The 19,513-nt window shown below is 31.8% G+C and overlaps 1 protein-coding gene across 3 annotated transcripts; it reads left to right on the top strand.

Moving 5' to 3' along the window:
* Nucleotides 1–5,854: 5,854 nt before the first annotated feature.
* On the top strand, nt 5,855–18,900 carry LOC110992714 (TOX high mobility group box family member 3). Of its 3 annotated transcripts, none has more exons than XM_022258639.2 (14): nt 5,855–6,048; nt 10,792–10,884; nt 11,378–11,506; nt 13,066–13,175; nt 13,288–13,501; nt 13,824–13,901; nt 14,039–14,169; nt 14,245–14,380; nt 14,453–14,533; nt 15,759–16,031; nt 16,386–16,613; nt 16,899–17,345; nt 17,551–17,669; nt 17,932–18,900. In XM_022258639.2, the coding sequence occupies exons 1-14, from the start codon at nt 5,983–5,985 to the stop codon at nt 17,999–18,001; spliced, it is 2,175 nt and encodes a 724-aa protein (XP_022114331.1). In that variant the 5' UTR covers nt 5,855–5,982; the 3' UTR covers nt 18,002–18,900. The 3 variants fall into 3 exon arrangements, with proteins under 3 accessions (XP_022114331.1, XP_022114332.1, XP_022114333.1); XM_022258641.2 differs by lacking the exon at nt 5,855–6,048 and adding an exon at nt 7,226–7,522; XM_022258640.2 differs by lacking the exon at nt 13,824–13,901 and having other exon boundaries at nt 5,861–6,048.
* Nucleotides 18,901–19,513: the final 613 nt, after the last annotated feature.

The following is a 19,513-nucleotide window of genomic DNA, read 5'->3' as shown; positions in this document are numbered from 1 at the left end:
GTTTTTTATTATATATTACAAAATTTTAATCAGAATTTAAAATAAGTAGTTAATATTTACCAACAGGATCTTACGGGAGGTATGCATAATAATAACTGAATAATAAACATCTCTGAGTTTGAATAAGGAATTTTATAAGAACTTATTACTTTAAAGAATAAAAAAAGATAAATTAATAATATCAAATAATTATTATTATTTGACCGTGTAGTAAAATAATTTAAACTACGATGTTAAGTAATAGTTTAGGAAGTAATTAGGTGTAGTTTTTTAATAGAAAGTGATTTTGTTTTTTAATTAAACATTTTCCTTATTTGCAATACAATATTATATTATTATCTTGATAGAAATGTGAAATAGTTACCTAAAAGTAAAAAGTAATATTACTTGTCCTGTTAAAGTGGGTCACCCCCCGGGCCCCCTGTTCCCTGTCCCTCCCCCCGCTGCCCCCAACCCACCCCTACGTCGCCGTCTCTCGGCCGCCCGCGACTGCCCCCTTACCCCCATACCACCCCTAACATTCATTGTGCCGCAATATATTTCTTTTTATGTGCAAACAGAAAAGTCATTTATTTAAATTTTCTCACGAATTCGCATCGCAATTTTATTTTATTATATTATCTATATCGCATTTAGATTGCTCTGAATTTGATTATTGAAACATGTATAGAAATTTGATGGTGTATAATTCGATTCACACATTCCTTACCTTATTTAGAAATCTTTTTGACTTCCCAATAAAAATGTTTAACATGAATTTCCGTAATGTTAGAGCAAATTGAAGTTATTTAATTTCATGAATTTCATCTATCTTTGAAGCGAGCTCGCGTCATCGCTATTATGTCCCCAAATAATTAAATTGAAAGCTCTCGACGTTGTAGAGAATAATATTAAACTCAATCACATTGAAAGATCACAATTTTCCTACATTACAATATAATAGGTACATTTTAAAGACTTTAAGTAAATTGAAAATTGTAATTTGTTAATCGAAACAGTAAAGTATTATTTTTAATATAGAAATACTTTTAAATAAAATATTTGTATTAGATTGGCATAATGAAATCCTTTAATTGCTTTTCTTTTACAATAAGTATATTTAATAGTATATATAAATAAAAATATAAGTAATAGTAGTATATTTTACATAAAAAACAGCTTTTGCTATTTGATCCATCCTCATTTAAGAAATGGTTGATGTTATAAATTATAGATATGTAAACACTCGAAACTCTTCACATGTTTCCTTGATGAAATAGCATAGAGATGTTTTATATGCATAGAAGATGATCTGTCTCTTACGTACGCGATCGATTTCAGTGTGCTGGTTTGTTCACCACGTTTTCCTTTAAATATGAACAGAAACCAATTTGAAAAAAATTTCATTGGTGCATGGGGTGCGAACGGTCCACTACCTCAGGACAGTCTCTCGCTTAGTCACGTGGCTGTTTATGTTCACCGAAATAGTTGCAGTAATGTATCTGCCTCATGCAGAGTTGTGGAACTTCAATGTATGATTAGAACTTTTCATCTTTCAAGTTTATTTAAAGATTTTCTAAACCAATAAAACGATCGAAGGCATAAAAATACCATACCATATCCAGTACAAAATCTATAACATAATTGAAAATAATTTGAATCTGATTTCTGATGGAATATTACTTAATCCATAGACCACAGTAAGTTGTACTTAAAATTTTTGGTATATGCGTATTAAGTGAATTAAAAGTTTTTGTACCTACACGGACGATTATTTGAAAATATTTATAAATATAACCTGTATAAATTAAATTGATATGCACATAACAGCACACCATACGTATGTACACCAAATTGGATAGCTTCACAGATTTGTTAATTCTTAATAATATGTAGCATGAGTATTTTTTTTTTTAATATAACACGCCCCCAAACGGGCTCACCTGATATTAAGTGATACCGCCGCATGTATGTATGTAGGGACTCCGTTTCCGCAATTAGACTCTTGGACACTCTCAATGCCAAAGGGCTCGCGAGTGCGTTGCCGGCCTTTTAAGAATTGGTACGCTTTTGGCATTTAAAGCTACGACCGAAGTAAGAGGTGAAAACAAGTTATATAATATTTTTATAAAACAATTTTATAGAGAAAACTTTTACGTAACTTTCATTATTATGTACATGTTTAAGCTATACTTATACTAAGTGCAAATGAATAAAAATAATTATAATAAAAAATAGATTTTCTGAAAACATAATTAATAATCATTATTGTAGTTTAATTGCTTCTTGCTTTCATAGCTTTGCATAGCATGCGTAGAGATTAATTATTTATTGTGCAATTTAAACAAATTACGTAATATTAGCATTATTATACAAACAGGTGTTTACAGTCAGAGCTCAGTAATGAAGCAGCGATAAAAAGCGTCGTCGGCACGACCACGTTCATTCATACTACGAGGGCACGGCTCGTCGCACGAACTACGTACGCATTCCTTGACAGCTGATATGCAGACCAATGAAGACAAGCCTTTTCAGTTAAGAAACTGGCTGTAGAATGACGACTATACGCAACACCACGTAATCAAAATAAAGAAAGAGTTATTGGTTAATAAGATGGGTTGTTTTTTATTACAAAATTGCTATATCGAAGTGTTTCACTACAGTGAATCTAGAGTAACATGTGATTTTGAATAAAGAACACAAGAAAATGGCAATAATATACATCGCTGTAAACGCGTAGCGCGTAGACCGTAGCACGTAGCTAATTACTACAGCCGTAAATGTCCGCGTTTCTTCATAAAGCTCGACAATAATCAGTCACACGAATAAAAGGTCGTTTCCTTGTTTTCATTGAGAGGGAATACAAGCAGTGTTGTGCACGAGTGCGGGCGGGGTCACTTAAAGTTAGTGTCGGCTCGTAAACGTATCGGGCGGCTACAGGCTACCGCTCGCTGCCGGCTCGCCAGGCCCCGCGGCGACCGCACTCGACACGCTGCACGTCGCCGGCTGAATCGCACCCATTCACACGATATCATTGTGTGGATATTTCTTGCGAAATATTATTATTCAATTTTTGTTAAATAAATATCTGGTTTGATTTTTTAAGTCTAAGTATTGTCTTTTATTTATCTCGTGAAGTAAATTAATTTAATATTATTCGAAAATGTTATGATGTACCTTATTAAAGTATCTTTATTAAAGGCTAGATTGGAAGCACTGTAAAAAACATCATTAAAATTTTTACAATATTTATTAGGGTAAGAAGTAATAAATCGTAAAATATTTCACGTTTTTTTTTGTATAAACTACAAGGTCATCTTTAAAGATGACACATTTTGGAACTTTCAGTATGAATAGTATGAAAGAAATTACAAAAAAAAATTATGCATATTTTCAAGTGCAAAACATTAAAAAGCTTAACAACATCAAATTATACATCGAAATCTTCTATCAGTAAAGTTCGCAAGGCATATCCATACTAGGCTCCCTTGGGAAAGGCGGCGGCGGCGTTCCGACAACAGACAGCGGGTGTCAGCCGCCACGTGCTACCCAAGGCCACTCGCTTAGTGTCAAGGTCATTGCCACTCCAGCTCAGTACACGCGGCTCCCACGCTTCTCCTGTCACCACAAATAGACCAACCCACTCTCAACAACCTGTACACCGCAAAACTGGCTCAGAGGAATCACAAATGACTCATACAAATTCTCCTGCGGAGGTTGTCGTATCAGCAGACAGCGTACTTTGTACAACAGCTGACACAAAGTGACTAAAATAACGTTTGACCTCCAGTGTGGTTGACTTAAATATTCTTCTAGGATTCCCCTGGACTCTGCCAATATCCAGTCCCCGTAGTGGTACGCTGATAGTATATGTTTCAACATTCATTGTTCCTTTATGTTTCTATTTCAGGCCTGAAACTACATTCAAACAGAAACTTAATTAGTATGTTTCACCTCGTAATTTTAACTATGTACCTTTTAATTATCAAGTAATCTTTCTGTAACTATAGGAATGTCGTAATGTAAAAGCTGGTGCAGCTCTAAGTTTACCATAGACTCCATTCTGTCAGTTGCTATACTGTGAGTTTTCAATCAGAAAATAACCCTGCGGCAGTTAAAATAGATTATACAATCTATTTATAGATTTATTAGTTATTACGATTTATTCAAAAAATATCACGATATTATCTGCGTTATGTTCTATATCTAATTTTCAATTAAAAAAATTTATTTACTTTTTATTGCTTTTACCAATATCTATAGCACCTTTCACAACTCTTGTACTCGAGAGTTATACACTCAATAAATAAAAATCAAACTTTGTATTTGAGTAACTTTGATTTTTATGAGCACCAGACGAACATTTTACCGGACAGTATCAGATCTAGGAATCAATTCCGTACAATGCATTCGTAATTGATAAACGTAATATTTCATTACAATACTAATGGAAAACCGCATTTGAAGGAAGATCTTTCTAGTGACAACTTCATTATAAATAATTAATTTATTATTATCCTCAATAAAAGAATCCTAAATCAAACGGTAGATTACCGTTATGAATTGATGAAATATTTCTAACAGTTCCAGATTTGTGAATTATAATTAGATGCTGGCAACTATACCTCAAATTACCAAAAAGGTAACAAATATTCTTACATTTTTGGTAATTTATCATCCATAATTTAATTGCAAAATTTTACGCACACAATAGCGAGGGTTAGCGATAAGGGCTGGACGGGTCAATTGATTGCAATACGTATGCTTTGAACACAAACAATTATGGCATGTCTGGCTCTGAGCATGCCACCCCTGTTGTCTGGCGCAGGGATTTCCTGTAATACATCATTACAAGTGCACGTCGTACGATCAATGATCGCGAAATATCATATAATTACCATATAATATTGCAAAGTATATGAATATTTATTGAGATGTGATTGACAGCCGAAAAAAACTATCAGGATTGTGAATACATATTAATAAGTGCATATATCTCTGATCGTATTAATAGCGAGACGCTGACACTTCATAGCAATATTTTACTAACTGTTGTATATCAGTTTTAAAGATATGCCAAGCGATCAACCAGCTTTAACTGTAATTCAGCTGAACAAATGTATGGTCGGCATAATTACTCTTATTATACTCACTTTTTCATTAATTGAAGTTCTGAATTCTAATTCTGAAGAAGTACCGGACATGACTGTAACATGTGATAAAGGTTCAATCATGTCGAACATAAAGTTGAAAAGCTAAATAAAATACATCCAGCCATCAACTTGCTATTGCATTAAGTGCCATAATAATTTATATAGTGGCTATAGACGTAGATTGATTTAATAAAACCAAAGAAGAAGTAAGGCATAATACATTAGCTTGGTAAATATGTAATCAGTTACGCAATTTCCTAATCCAGCGTAATGAATGACATCAAATTAAGCTCTAAGCTTAACAGAAAACATTACTGAAGTTTAATTTGCGATTAAGGCGAGTATAGAATGCGGGGTGAGCGGTGTTGTGGAGGCTTCGAAGTGCATGTGCGGGGTGAGGGGTGAGGGGTCGCTGGGAGAGGCGGGAGTGCCGCGGGCCGCCACTTCTCTGTACTCGAGGAACCCTGGTACACCTCGGTTTCCGGCGGTCGCTCCCTCGCGAATTCTAAGTGTCCCGTCGCGTTGCTTCCTGATCATCTCGAACCGGCCACGTGCTCGCCCTTTGCTTGCCTTTTGGCAGTGACACCTCCCACGGTTTACCCTTTAGTTCTTCATTGATAAACCTGTACCCTACGTATCGGAATGCCATATCCCTTTTCTCACTACACCTATACGCGTTCACAATTTATTAATTGTTGATTTTTCTTATATTGGACTTACTATCAGCGTTTGTTTACATTACTCTTTTTATAAACTGTGCCGTTTTAGTTTGTATTAATTGGATTTTGTTTTACATTTAGTAAATGGACCGTTGCATTTTATTAATTTCCCATACTGTAGGTAAAACAGTATGGAACCTGTTCAAACAGCGGGGGATAGCCGTGAACAATCGTATAAAATCTACAGTATGTATAAGGTAATGATATTTTTTTTTCAATGTACTATAGATAATATTTAATTAAGAATCATTTTAATTCACTTGCCATTGTTTTCAATACTCAGATTATATAGTACACATAAAATAAGTTAAAGCCGTTTAAGTAATAATATTATATACCTATTTATAATTTCGACTATACTTAAGTTTCATGTTTAACGATAAATTCGAAAAAAAACTTAATTTAATATCAATTTCATAATTCTAATTAACCTTTAAACAACTAATAAATATCTAACATTTTAATTAAGAAGATATATATCCAGATTAACATTTAAATTTAATCTGATTTTTCATTTAATTTAATAATTTGAATCTATGTTATAATTTGATCTCAGTAATTAAATAACATTTTTTTTAAATTACGTATTTATATATGTTATTAAGCATAATTACTTTTTATTATTATTATCAATATTATTATACATAAAAAAAAACCTTTTTTCTCTTATTTCTTTCACCCAGGCATATATAAAATTATAACTAAACATTAAAGACATAATTTAACTGCATATTTGAGCGAATTTCCATGTATAATGTTCAAATGGGGTTCAAACATTTAATATATAAGACAAAATATTTATTATGAATCAAACAAAATGAGCCATTAATTCAAATTTTTAATATCTTAAACTTTATAATATCTTAAACGTACGTAAAATGCTGTAACCCCACAGAACTGATAAAGCAGTCGAAATCTTTCAAATCCTCTGATGAATAAAATTACGTAATTTGACGAGTTTATAATATAGGAAGGGCCATAAGTAAAAATGTTATACCATTTATCCCTATCCCTAATAATATATGACGCATACACATATATATTCAAATATAAGATTCCGTGTCAGTGTAATAAATTACATTTGTTTTTGGATTCGCTTTTTGATACAATGTATTATTTAGGTATCTAAAACTTATGCTGTTAATTTCTTCATTAAATATTTACTTTATGATACATAAGTTGGATTGATACTACACCGTAGTCTACATTTTAAAAAACATACAAATAATACAGTAAAAAAAGTACTCTTATTCCCTATTTATATAATTTTCATGACAGCTACCATCGACACAATATGTTATCTGTGGTACTACAGTGAAGTCAAAATTCAAAATTGTGGCGCGGTTCCTCAGTCCCCACCGCAGCCCGCGTGCAAACGCCACGCAGTCTTCCCGCGCGGGTCGCACGTGCGTGTCTGGTGTGTAGTCATACAAATCTTGTCATAGAATCTTTCCCGCTGTTTTGACATATTAAATATTAACTAATAAACGCCAAATTACATGTTGTGACCTTTATGTGATTAACGAACGTACTAAGTGTGCCCAACAATTGCTGTGCTTAATTCAATTAAAACTGTAATTACTTAAATTTTTCCTTCCTCGATTTTTATTAAATCTTAATGAAGCCGGACTACTTAATTAATTGGATTTCTAAACGCTCCTTGTGATTAAAGTAAGTAATACGTGGCAGTTGATGCTAATTGCATGGGTTACAAAAACAAAAAAAAATATATATTTATATTTAATATCGCATAATCACAATAATAATGACATTATTAATAGTGTTTGTTATGTAAGTTTTCTAAATAAAAACAACTCTTTATTATGAAATTCACCAACATTTGAAAAGGTAACTTGACATAAGAACGTCGTTAAGACATAAATTTAAAAACAATATATTGTTTTGTATATAGCTATTATAAATTTAAAGTTCGGTTTACTTTCGCAAAAATAACTATAATATTTAATTGAAATAAATTAAAGTGGAACAAAGATAGACGTAGTGTGATATTCTAAAGATAAGAGTGCATGATAACATTCGTATATTATTAGTAGGTATATACTTTAATAATTTATGGAGTTATACAAGTTTGATTTGATTCATTAAGTCGACCGTATTATTTTCGTGACAGGTTTCTTATTAATTTTAAAATACGTTTTAAAATAAACCACTTACAGACTAATATACCTAATATATTATGTAACAAAGACCTATTTTGCGCTTAACACTTTTGGTCCATTAATTTAATGTATAGGTTTTCGGACTATACATTGTGGCTTATTTAATTTTTCACGTTTCATGTTGGAATGATTTTATCAATCTGCAAGAAAAGTTGTGTTGGCTATTTAATGCGACATGTCATATTTCTGTGTACGTCATAGGGCAAGCAAGGAAAACTCCTAAACTGCCATCAACTCTAAAATTATTATTTTTCCGAAATTTATCTATTCTAAAAAAATATGGATTATCTAATATGTCCTTAATCAGAATTACTCGAATACACGCTTTCATGCATCTCGATAGAAGAAACAATTTAACATATCCAAATCTTTTACTATTATATGAAAAAAGCGAGCACCCTATTTACCTGCACCCTAAAACACTTTTTATATCGTCCTGTCGACAGACTAACCTCTTTCTACCGTTCTTTTAGGTTATCTTTTATTAGAAGAGCGTAAGTTCCAACTTCAAATCGTAACAACATCAATTGATTTAACTCTATTTTAGTGGACAGAACTAAATAGGGGTCATTGACCATTACAATTGTTATAAGAGCATGTATATTACAGCGCCTTTAGCAGACATTACTTACGCATCTTATAAAATTAATATTCCTGAATTATAAAAATGTAATACTTTTTATTTTGTAAAAGTATTGCATTTTGATCCATCGAGCTAAGTGATTACGTCTGCGTGTAATTAGTTTTCCTTATATCCATAAATAAAAGTAGATTTAAATTATATAATAAAGTTTGATATGATTTATGATTTCGGGAAGATTTTATAGAATTGTAAGTTGTAAATATATATACTTCATTTGGTTTTAATATACCTTGATTAATGTGACCTACTTTTTTCTTACTTTCTACTTTCCTCGCTCTAAATACACAGGTATTAGAAACTCTAATTATTAATTTAGTTTTTGAATCCAGTGACATCGACAATAGAAAAGTAAAGACAAAGTTGCTTACGCTCGTCTCATATAAAAACCTTCAAAAGAGGTAGGAGTAGTTGGAGTATTCGTATATTTTTACTTATAATCAGTAAAATTAATTACAATTAAATATAAGTATTGTTGTTATTTATTCTAAAACTAACTGATTTTTATAAGCGGTCACACACTCCTTTGTTAGAAGACTAAAAGAAAGATTAAATAGAAAATCAAGATTCCCAATACATCAAAAGCTATGTACGTTTGAAGGCAATAAAATCGGCCATTTATTTGATCCAAAAGATGCATAGCTTAACTGTGTGTTAAGGAAATTTTCCGATAAACGTAATTACTTTTCTTCCAAATATTTTTGGTAATTTATAATTATTTCATAACACTAAGACTAATATTAATAATTTATAATTCGTTTAATTGCAAAATATAAAGGTATTATCGTGTCCTTTCACTTAGTCGATATTGGTATGTTATGCTCAGACCCATGGACTCAGCCGGTGTGCTACAAACCGGTTACCAGAGAATGAGACCAACTTGCCGCATAAACCAGTCCAAAAACTGATCAATTGATTTTGGAAGCTTTAAATCTTTTAATAGCCACATCCTATTAACTATCATTTTGATATTACGTATTTATCATTTTATAAAATTAGTTAATTCTTGCTATATATGTAGGGTATAATGCTATTTACGCTCAAAATAGTTTATTTCGTCTGATAAAATAAGTTAAGTTTACAGATATTTGGATACTTTTTTGCAAGTCGAAACCAAAGTGCAATAAAGAAAAGTATTAAAAGTATATGTTGGAAATGGTACCTGCAGAAACTTGTATTCTACCTTATTACATAACCTATTCCGGCTTGACAAATAAATGTTACGAATGTAAAATATGTTCAACTAACAATTATTAACATAGAAATAGATAAATAAAGTATTAAAAGACTTCAATTCAAACTAAATAATTCTATTTATTGAATCCTATTTTTCGTAGGCTTGCTTTTATCCTAATATTCATGTTTATGTTTGGTAATAAAATTTATAAATACGAATAACGCTAAAGCACTACTACATATTACTCTGCAAATCTTAAAATAAAGCGCTTGAAAAACATTTTTACTCTTAATGTTAATTTATGTTACCTTCTAACATGTCTACAAATATTCCTGCTTTGGTTTTCCTGCGACCGTAATCAAGTGAACCATAAGAATAAAAAAAATATTTGAATAATAATAATAAGAATCACGTGTGTCAATAATAGAATATATACTAAATACAAAAAATCATTTTTCAAACTTGAAACATTATTTTTTATCAATATTAACACGCAGGCATAATCAAAAGAGGCTCAACCGATGGTGTACTTTCTTTTGCCTGGATATTTTTTAGAATAGTTCTTAATGGTCTGAGATTAATATTGTAGAAACCAAGTTCCTTTGTATGAGCATATATGTACGTTCTAATTAATTTAATTGAATAAGCAGCCATGCCATCACACCTTCATATTCGTATGCTTCGATGGAACTAAGGGGGCTTGGCGTTAGCCTACATCTTTAACGATTATAAAAATTATTTCTCATATTAGCGCATAACACGGGTCCACATGACCAATTTCATGACTGACAAAAGTCTTCGGCCCGTGTTCTTCAACGTCATTCATACTCAAGTCAAGCATATTTGACAGCCATCTAGACGAGATTGAATAAGAATAAGGACCTTCATCTTTCTCGATTTGTTTATTATATAAAAAGTTAACTAAGTTTTCGATTTTTTGCAGCGGACTGAAAATCACGATTCTACGGCTAAACTTAGTTCTATTCCCCAAAACAATCGTAACGCGAAGCCAGGACATTATACCATGAGCGATCAGGTATGTAGAGATATGGGCACATTATCATCACCATGAACTTTGGTCAGGCATCTCGTGCCAGGATGGGAGCATAATTAACTTTTTCTTTGTAAAATAGATATGCCAGAACTCTCAAGCTTGTTTCCAAATTGGTTATTTTTGTTATATTTTTTCCCCACAATTATTTTTATAATATTTGTTACAGTTCTGCAGCAATATATACTCTTTTTAAAACTAATAAATTTCTCAACTTTATCCTGTCTCCCAAATTTTTGTATAATTTTCATTTGGCGAGCCGAAGAGAAAGTTTTTTTACAAATTATTACTTTATGTGTGCAACTAAATATAAACAAATAATTCCGGAAATGTGAACAGCCGAGAATATAGAACTACCAGTAATTATCACGAGTAACATAAAACTTTGATTATAAGTGCTAAGCATCATTAGTCATATTATTCCTCATTCATTTTCATTTTTAAATTATGCTTTTAGTCATACGTTGTTTTATTGCAGACATTTCATACACCTTCCTTTGGCGACGAAGAATTTGATATTCCTCTTATCCATGGACAACATCCAACAAGCGGAAACGGACAAAATTCTCATATGCAGTATCCACAAATGCACCATTCGGCACCTCAGGTATTGAGAATACAGCAAAGCTCGTTTATTTCAGCTATTTTCATAGTATCATGTCATACGGTGTTATTTTGTGGGGTAATGCCGCTAAGATTAATTCGATATTTGTAGTGCAAAAACGGGATATAAGAGCGATCTGTGGGTTGTCCCCACGGGACTCAGTCCGAAATAAGTTTAAGGAATTAAATATTTTGACTTTGGCAAGTCAATACATTTATGATAATATTTTGTATATGCGGAAAAATATAGATATCTATAAAAAGAATAGTAGCTTCCATAATTATAGTACTCGTAATAAAGACAAAATTAGCGCACCAACCACAAGGCTGCATAAAACGAGTAATTCTTTCCAAGGCAATTGCATACGTTTTTTCAACAAAATCCCTAGTGAGATACAAATATTGTCTATAAATAAATTTAAATCGTACTTTACAGTAAAACTGCTTGCTAAGGCCTATTATAAATGAATACTTAAACGATCATAGTGCTTGGATATGAATTGCTTCAGTATAAATAGGTAACGCGACTGAATCTCTCGGCTGCATTTTCAGACTATGGGGCGATCGTCGACATCTACGACTTTTTTTTAATGTAAAGTGGGAACAAACCGTGATTAATGTGGTATCAAATTATTTCAGTATAATTAGTATTATTACTATTTTCTTGTGTAGCCAAGTGCACATTTCAAGGATCGTCATGCTCACTCAAATGTCATTGCTTGTGGCGGCGTCCATGCGTCGGGTTGTCTCTCTCCCTAAAATATGGCGAGGGGGCCGATGGCTGGCCATGCGTCATACTCGTGAACGGGTGCTACTTGTGGTGACTGGTCGTACTTGAATTCGTGTATGCGGTGATATTCCATTCTTTATTACTCAATATGTCATATGGAACATGGTTGCAGCTCCTTACAAACATTGTGTAAAAAAAAAACTTGGCGATTAAAAAGAGTGGCGGAGAGTTTATTGCCAGTTCTTCTCTTCCGTTCTACGCCCTTGATTTGAGAACTGGCAGTAAATGTAAAATTAAATTCATTTAATATTTATTTTTTGACGTTCATAAGTGTACATTGTTACCTACATGAATAAATAAATTTTGATTTGATTTATTGTATACATTGCTTTAAGTGTTTTTAATGACTTGTCAACATTAGACTGTTAGAAAAACGTGAATAACATCTTTGACACTAATAAGAATTATTATTGTATTATTTATATAAATTTGGTGTCTAATTTATTAATTCCCACATGTATACTTACATAAGTCCAACACAGTCACTTCTACACATCACTCTTGGCTTGGGTCTTGGACATAATATGTAGTTGTCAAAATGAGCGTGTAGAACTTTCGTGTGTCAATTATCAAATATCTTATATCAGTATATTTCTTTGAAATTCAAATCTTGTTATCAAATTCAAATAAATAAAATAGTTTTTCAGTAATCTGAACCTTCCTCGTCTTTTATGTTGTAAATTATGTGCAAAACAAAGTAAAATTACTATTTTGCTTTCAGCGGTTTAGATCAATTTTGTATTAAAAAATAACCTCACCAATATATTATTTAGGTTGGTATGATAAATCCTGCTCAAGATGGCTTAGCACCGCCGGGCGGCGCGCCGTCATATCAACAACCCCTGTATTTACAAGAACCTCATCCGCCAGTTACAACTCACAGGTGATCATTCTAAATTAAATTATCTAATACTATATTAATTTTCGCTCACTGTTGTATAAATTAAAATACACATATTATACTTAAATCAACTAACAAAAATCCCATATTTTAGTGCTGCTTGTGCTCCTGCTGGAAATTATATAATCCAACAACAACCAGGAGGGCAACAACTATTGATGCTACAGCCAACACAAGTAATGAGTGGACCACCAACCCCAAGCACTCCCAACCAACCTGGTCCGGTGTATGGATCACCACAGAGAGCATCACCCCCAGGCACTACTAGTGATGATTCAGATGATAGTGTTCCCTCACAACATTCTCAGGTATTTCTCATAACTTTATTTAATAACTATGTAGTGTAACTTCAAGACACATAATATATTATATATCTATATGTATACAATGCCACTGTTACCCATGTTAATATGCCATTTTGATAAATTTTAACTTTAATCATTATGTCACGGTAGTTTATGTAATATTGAATTTTGTTTGTCATTAAAAATACATGCATAACTTGAACTTAAAAAAAAATCCCAATATCAAAAAAATATAATATCTAATGCTTATAGTTCATTGGCATATACACTTGTTAGAATTATGTTAAGTGTAGTGAATTCTAATGAATTGGTTGTTTGTTGGTAGTTGCCTGGTGATGCGGAAAGCCTTCTGCCTATCCATTATTGCTCAGCGAGCCGGCAGCAACAAACTGCGCTTCATCAGGTATAGGCAAATTATGTAGTTTCAATAAATTTGCTACTGAAAAAGTGTTAAATGTGTATTGCCAATGAATTATTATTTTAGATTTATGATCATTCAATATTAGATTTGTATTATTATATGTAATTAACTTTTTGTAGATGAATTTGAACATGGGAGTAAAAAGGTCCTCTCCTGAACCAATTGAAAATGGCATAAGTCGTGGTCAAATGCAAAAGAAACCCAAAGTGCAGAAGAAAAAGAAGAAAAGGGACCCCAATGAGCCCCAAAAGTAAATATTTAAAAATTACTTTTTTTACTTTTGTAATAGGTTTTATAATTTGTTTATTCTAATAAATCTTTGCAGACCTGTCTCAGCATATGCCCTATTTTTTCGTGACACACAGGCTGCTATTAAAGGGCAAAATCCAAATGCAAGTTTTGGTGAAGTTTCAAAAATTGTTGCGTCAATGTGGGATGCTTTAGATTCTGAACACAAAAGTGTAAGTATATTTCATATTTGATTTTTGGTTTTCATATGATTGCAATAATATTTCATTTTTCTTTTACAACAGGTCTACAAACAAAAAACAGAAGTTGCTAAGAAGGAGTATCTCAAAGCTCTCGCAGCCTACAGAGCAAGCTTGGTTTCAAAGGTAATTATCTCCACCTTTTATAAGTTTTGGTAACTTGGCACACTTACTGCCTATTCATAAATACATAAATCCATGCATTAAAATTTAAACAAAAATACCTATGTCAAGTACTAATGACTGTATTAATATTATATTTTTTTAATTCAGAGCAATGGAAATTAGGTCCAAGTAAAATAAGCTTTATTTTTTTTATGAAATCTGTGTGTAGCCAGGACAGTTTATTATACAGATTGCGATCTTATTTATTAAAGAGTACAGTTGTTGGACTAGTGGTATGGTCGAGTACCTGTCAACCCTGAGTTCGAAGTTCAAATTACGTCTGTGGTCCAATGAATTTTTAATTGTTTCATTGGCTCGTATGGTGAAGTAAAACATCAACGGGAAACCGGCATTCTCCAAATATCCTACTTTCAAGAAAAAAATAATTAATTTAAAATATGGTCGGAAAACTTTTTTTATAATACAATTATAAAAAAATGTTTTTACTCTATTTTCAATTAAATAATATGAAAACATTTACATCACATATTAAAAATAGTATCTGTACAAGATATAGATGCAACAGCTTTTAGCCTCGCGATGAGAATGATAAACTAGTAGTCTGAATCGTTTAAGTTATGCTGCACTAATCAATAATGTTATCTGCCGTTGTCACTGTCGGATGTCAATTCTCAGTGTCATATTTTGTGCCGCCTTTCAATATCGCGCGACGCGCAAGCGTGTAGCGTGCTTAAAAATAAAATGGTAGTCCGAACTCTGAAATAGGTGGAGCACCGGCGTATTGTTTATTTTTTTTTTTATATTGACAAGTGAATCAACAATAAAAATATTATTCATATAAACTAAATTATGTACATATTTTTTTCTATTTTAACTATGCAATGATAATCTGAAATTTTATATAATAAAATAACGCTAGTAGTTGAAAGTCAACGATGTATTTTGATCCTACCGAGTTTGATATATTGGTAAGCCTTAATTTACTTCTCGGACTCTTATAATTTATAATAATAATTTTGAGTAAAATATATCTGAATCAGGAATCGTAATTATCATAATTTGTGACATAAACTTTTATTACTTAGAGATTAAAAGTACAGCATCTTTTTCTTGCTATAGTATATTATGTCAGTGGATTTATTGTTTATATTTTTTTAAACTAGAAGTGAGTTATAAATGTAATATGGTATTTAAGACTATTGATTTCTAAATTTTAACCTTTTAGGGATCAGAGCAAGAAAATCAAGTGATATATAATCATAATAATGGAAATGCGAATTACGGAAATTATTACCAGGGTCAACCATATGGTAATGGTCATTCACCCCAGGGATTTGTGCCAAATAGCACTCCACAAGGATATTCGCCACAAAATTATCCAGGTGGCCAATCTCAAAATTCTTACAGTGGCCAGACCCAACAGGCTTATCCTACAAACCCACAACAGTCACCTCAAACCTATCAAGGAAACATGGGACACCCAACTCAGTCATACCAGGTATGTTCACCAATATTTTTGCTTATACATTTACGAACAAACTAATAACAGTAAAAAATGTAGGGAGTATAAATACAGTTCAAATCTATTATTTGACATTAATTAATGACATTGAAGGTCCAACTAATACTAGTCATAACAGCCGATGATGTTGTTATTAAGTACCTAATACAATCAAATTCAGCCGGGACCTTTGATTTTGGTCAATATATGGTATGTTGTTCTAAACTATGTTGTTGTAAATGGTTTTGACTCTAATTTGAAAACAATAAGAATCCAAAATTTTCAGGATATGCATTTAGATTAAACAATGTTACCCTAGCAATATCTCCTAAAATTTATGAACTTTAATAGGTTGTACCAAGTCAATCACCACAAGGCTATCAAGTGAACCCAGCTACTTCTCCACAAAATTGTCAACCAAACCTAGCACAGTCACCTAGAAGCTACCAACAGACACAATCACCTCCAAACTATCCAGCAAATGCTGGCTTATCACCATCTAATTATCGGCAAGTGCAGTCACAGTCACCACCCATGGCAAGTGTGCATGCAGCCATGCAGTATCACCATGGTCAACAGGTAAATTGCAGAATGACTTAACATAAACCCAAAGGACTTCTAGTTCATAAGAACCTCCATAAGCAGTTCTATATTACGAAAAATGTAGGCCAGATTAGATAATCTGTCAATCAAGTGCAAAATGTGGGAAAAAAAGAGTCATTAATTAAGTACATGTTGCATATTTTTTTTAGAAATATAAATGTGTTTGAAAAGATATCTATATATAATTATTTCTTTATTACATTAATGCCTTCTCTTGGTGATCCCTCTTAAAATATTTTAATATAATATATTTATTATCAGATGCAGCAAGTACCCCAATATCAACAACAGCCACAGAACCACCAACAATCGCAACAACAAAATCAAAACCAACAACTTCATCAACAGCAAACTCATCAGCAGCAGACACCACAGCAAATTCATCAACAGCAAACACCACAGCAAATTCATCAACAGCAAACACCGCAGCAAATTCATCAACAGCAAACATCACAGCAAATTCATCAACAGCAAACAGCACAGCAAATTCATCAACAGCAAACACCACAGCAAATTCATCAGCAGCAGCAACAATCACAACAAATGCACCAACAAACACAACAAATTCATCAACAAGTTCACCAGCCACAGCAAGCACAACTGCATCAGTCACAGTCCCAGCCCCAGCAAACACAAAACCAATCAATTAAAACTGAACATAACTCAAATGAGGATGGTTCTTCTGGAATGCCACAGAACTCTTCAGAGGTGATACAAAATACACTTATTTAATTTTAATTATTTTTAATACAATTCTAGTCAATGACTGTGGTGCTTATCAGATTTCTATGCTTTTCAAAGTATGAAGTATTTACTAAGCTGTTTGTACAAATTACAACTTTAACAAATAATAAATCCTATTAGTTTCTGTGTAAAAAACATTTTAGTGCTCACACAAGTCTTTTTTACTTAGCAAAATGAAACAAGAACTCCAACATCATGTGTCCGTCAAGGTTGCACCAATCCTGCTATAGCTAATAGTGAATGGGAAGATGAATATTGTTCAAATGAATGTGTTGTCAGTCACTGCAGGTATGCTTGCGATATATTTTTATCTTATAATAATAGAATATACAGCTAGATTACTTAAAAATGGTATATAGAAAGACAAATTAGTATTTGAAAAAAAAATTCAATTCTTAATTAAATACTAAAAGCAGCTTTTCTACAAAGTTTTCAAGTTCTTTTGGATATAGAATATAAATATGGAAAAAACATTTTCCATATTTATATTATACTATAAATATAGTAAAAGGTAAAAGAGAATTTATTTATAGTGTATTTATATTTTCAGGGATGTCTTCAGTTCCTGGGTTGCATCTAATGCTAACAATCAAATGCAAAGCTTTTCTGCTGTAAAATAAAAAGCATATCATTCCAAGAACATTGTTATCCTGACTTTGTAATGAGAAACGTTAATAAATTTGTATTCATACAATTGAATCATAATTTATTATGGTGTGTATTTTTATTTTGGATAATTATACCTCAAAGCTATCAGTATTGTTTTGTATAAAGTAGTTATCACAATCAAATTAATGATGTCATATTTTATATTTTTCATTACATTTTAGAAATATCTAGAGTAGAAAATGTTGTAACATGAAATCTTCTTAGAACAAGAATGTTGTTAGTATTGTTTTTTTTTTTCCTTCAAAAAATTATTGAAGAAATCTATCAAAAAGAATGTGATTAAAAATTTCAAAATTGTTTTCCTTATAGGACTGCAGTGTAAATAAATAATCAATAGTCACATTGTTTATTTAAGAGAATATTATGGTTCTCTGTGTCTTACAAAAAATGCAATACTGGATATTATTTTTTATTATTATAATCTCAAAACTTTGATGTTTTTTACATTTTGCCTTATAAAACTAAGATACATACATGTTTTAACTAGCTCATAAGTGTTATTAGACAATTATTTTTAACAGACTCTTCAGTCATAAAAATATTACTTTATCTCCTAAGAGTTTAAAATGATATGAATACCTTATGTGAATAATTAATTAGGAATGTAGAATTTTAGAAATGATGTTTAACATTTTAAACTATGTACTAAGTGATACTATAATATATTATGATGTATCAAACATTGCATGACATTGAACTTGTGCTTTCTTTTTTATACATATAGTAGTTACTTCATGTACAATAACTAATTATATGTACACAATGGCAATATTTACTCATTCCTCTAGGAGTTGTGCTTAGTATATAGGTTTTAGCTGGACCAAAACGTCATTTATATTATTCAAAGCAATGATAATATTATTTAAGTAATGTTCTATCTATGGTAAACTATAAAAAAGTGATGTAAATAAATATATGCAATAAGAGCAATTCAATAGTGGCAACTCACACTTTACAAAGTGTATTTTGGCTATGTAGTCCTATTAGTTCACTCTATAGGTGAAAATTTTAAAAAGTAAACTTACAATGTATAAAATAATGTAATTAGGACTTCATTAAAATTTCCTAAGCAATGGTTGCTTTTATTTTTCCTGATAAATTTTTCTGTGCCATTCTTTCCTGATTAATAAAAGCCAATTCTAAGAAACATGTCAATGAAATTCAGAAATAGTAAAGATTAATTATAGAAATTTATAGTATGCAAGTTGTTGTGGGGTGGTCAAACGCAGGGCAGGACGGATGCTCACTAAAATACCGCGGTTTTTACTCGAGTCTGAATTGCCTTTGCCGCGCGGGCAACTTTTAATTTGTTATTAACTCACGTAATGGCATTATCGGGATCCAATTAAATGTGTCGGAGCTTCCTACGGGCATTGTTGTCTGGATGGTAGTTTAAAGAAGCGTCTCTTTACATTTAGCGTTTGGACGCCATTATATATATAGCTATACTTAGGATGTTAGGT

Source organism: Pieris rapae, chromosome 7, assembly GCF_905147795.1.
Source record: "Pieris rapae chromosome 7, ilPieRapa1.1, whole genome shotgun sequence".
NCBI classification, from domain to species: Eukaryota; Metazoa; Arthropoda; class Insecta; order Lepidoptera; family Pieridae; genus Pieris; species Pieris rapae.
The sequence above is the reverse complement of the archived record's forward strand: the minus strand, read 5'-3'. Positions and strand labels throughout refer to the sequence as shown.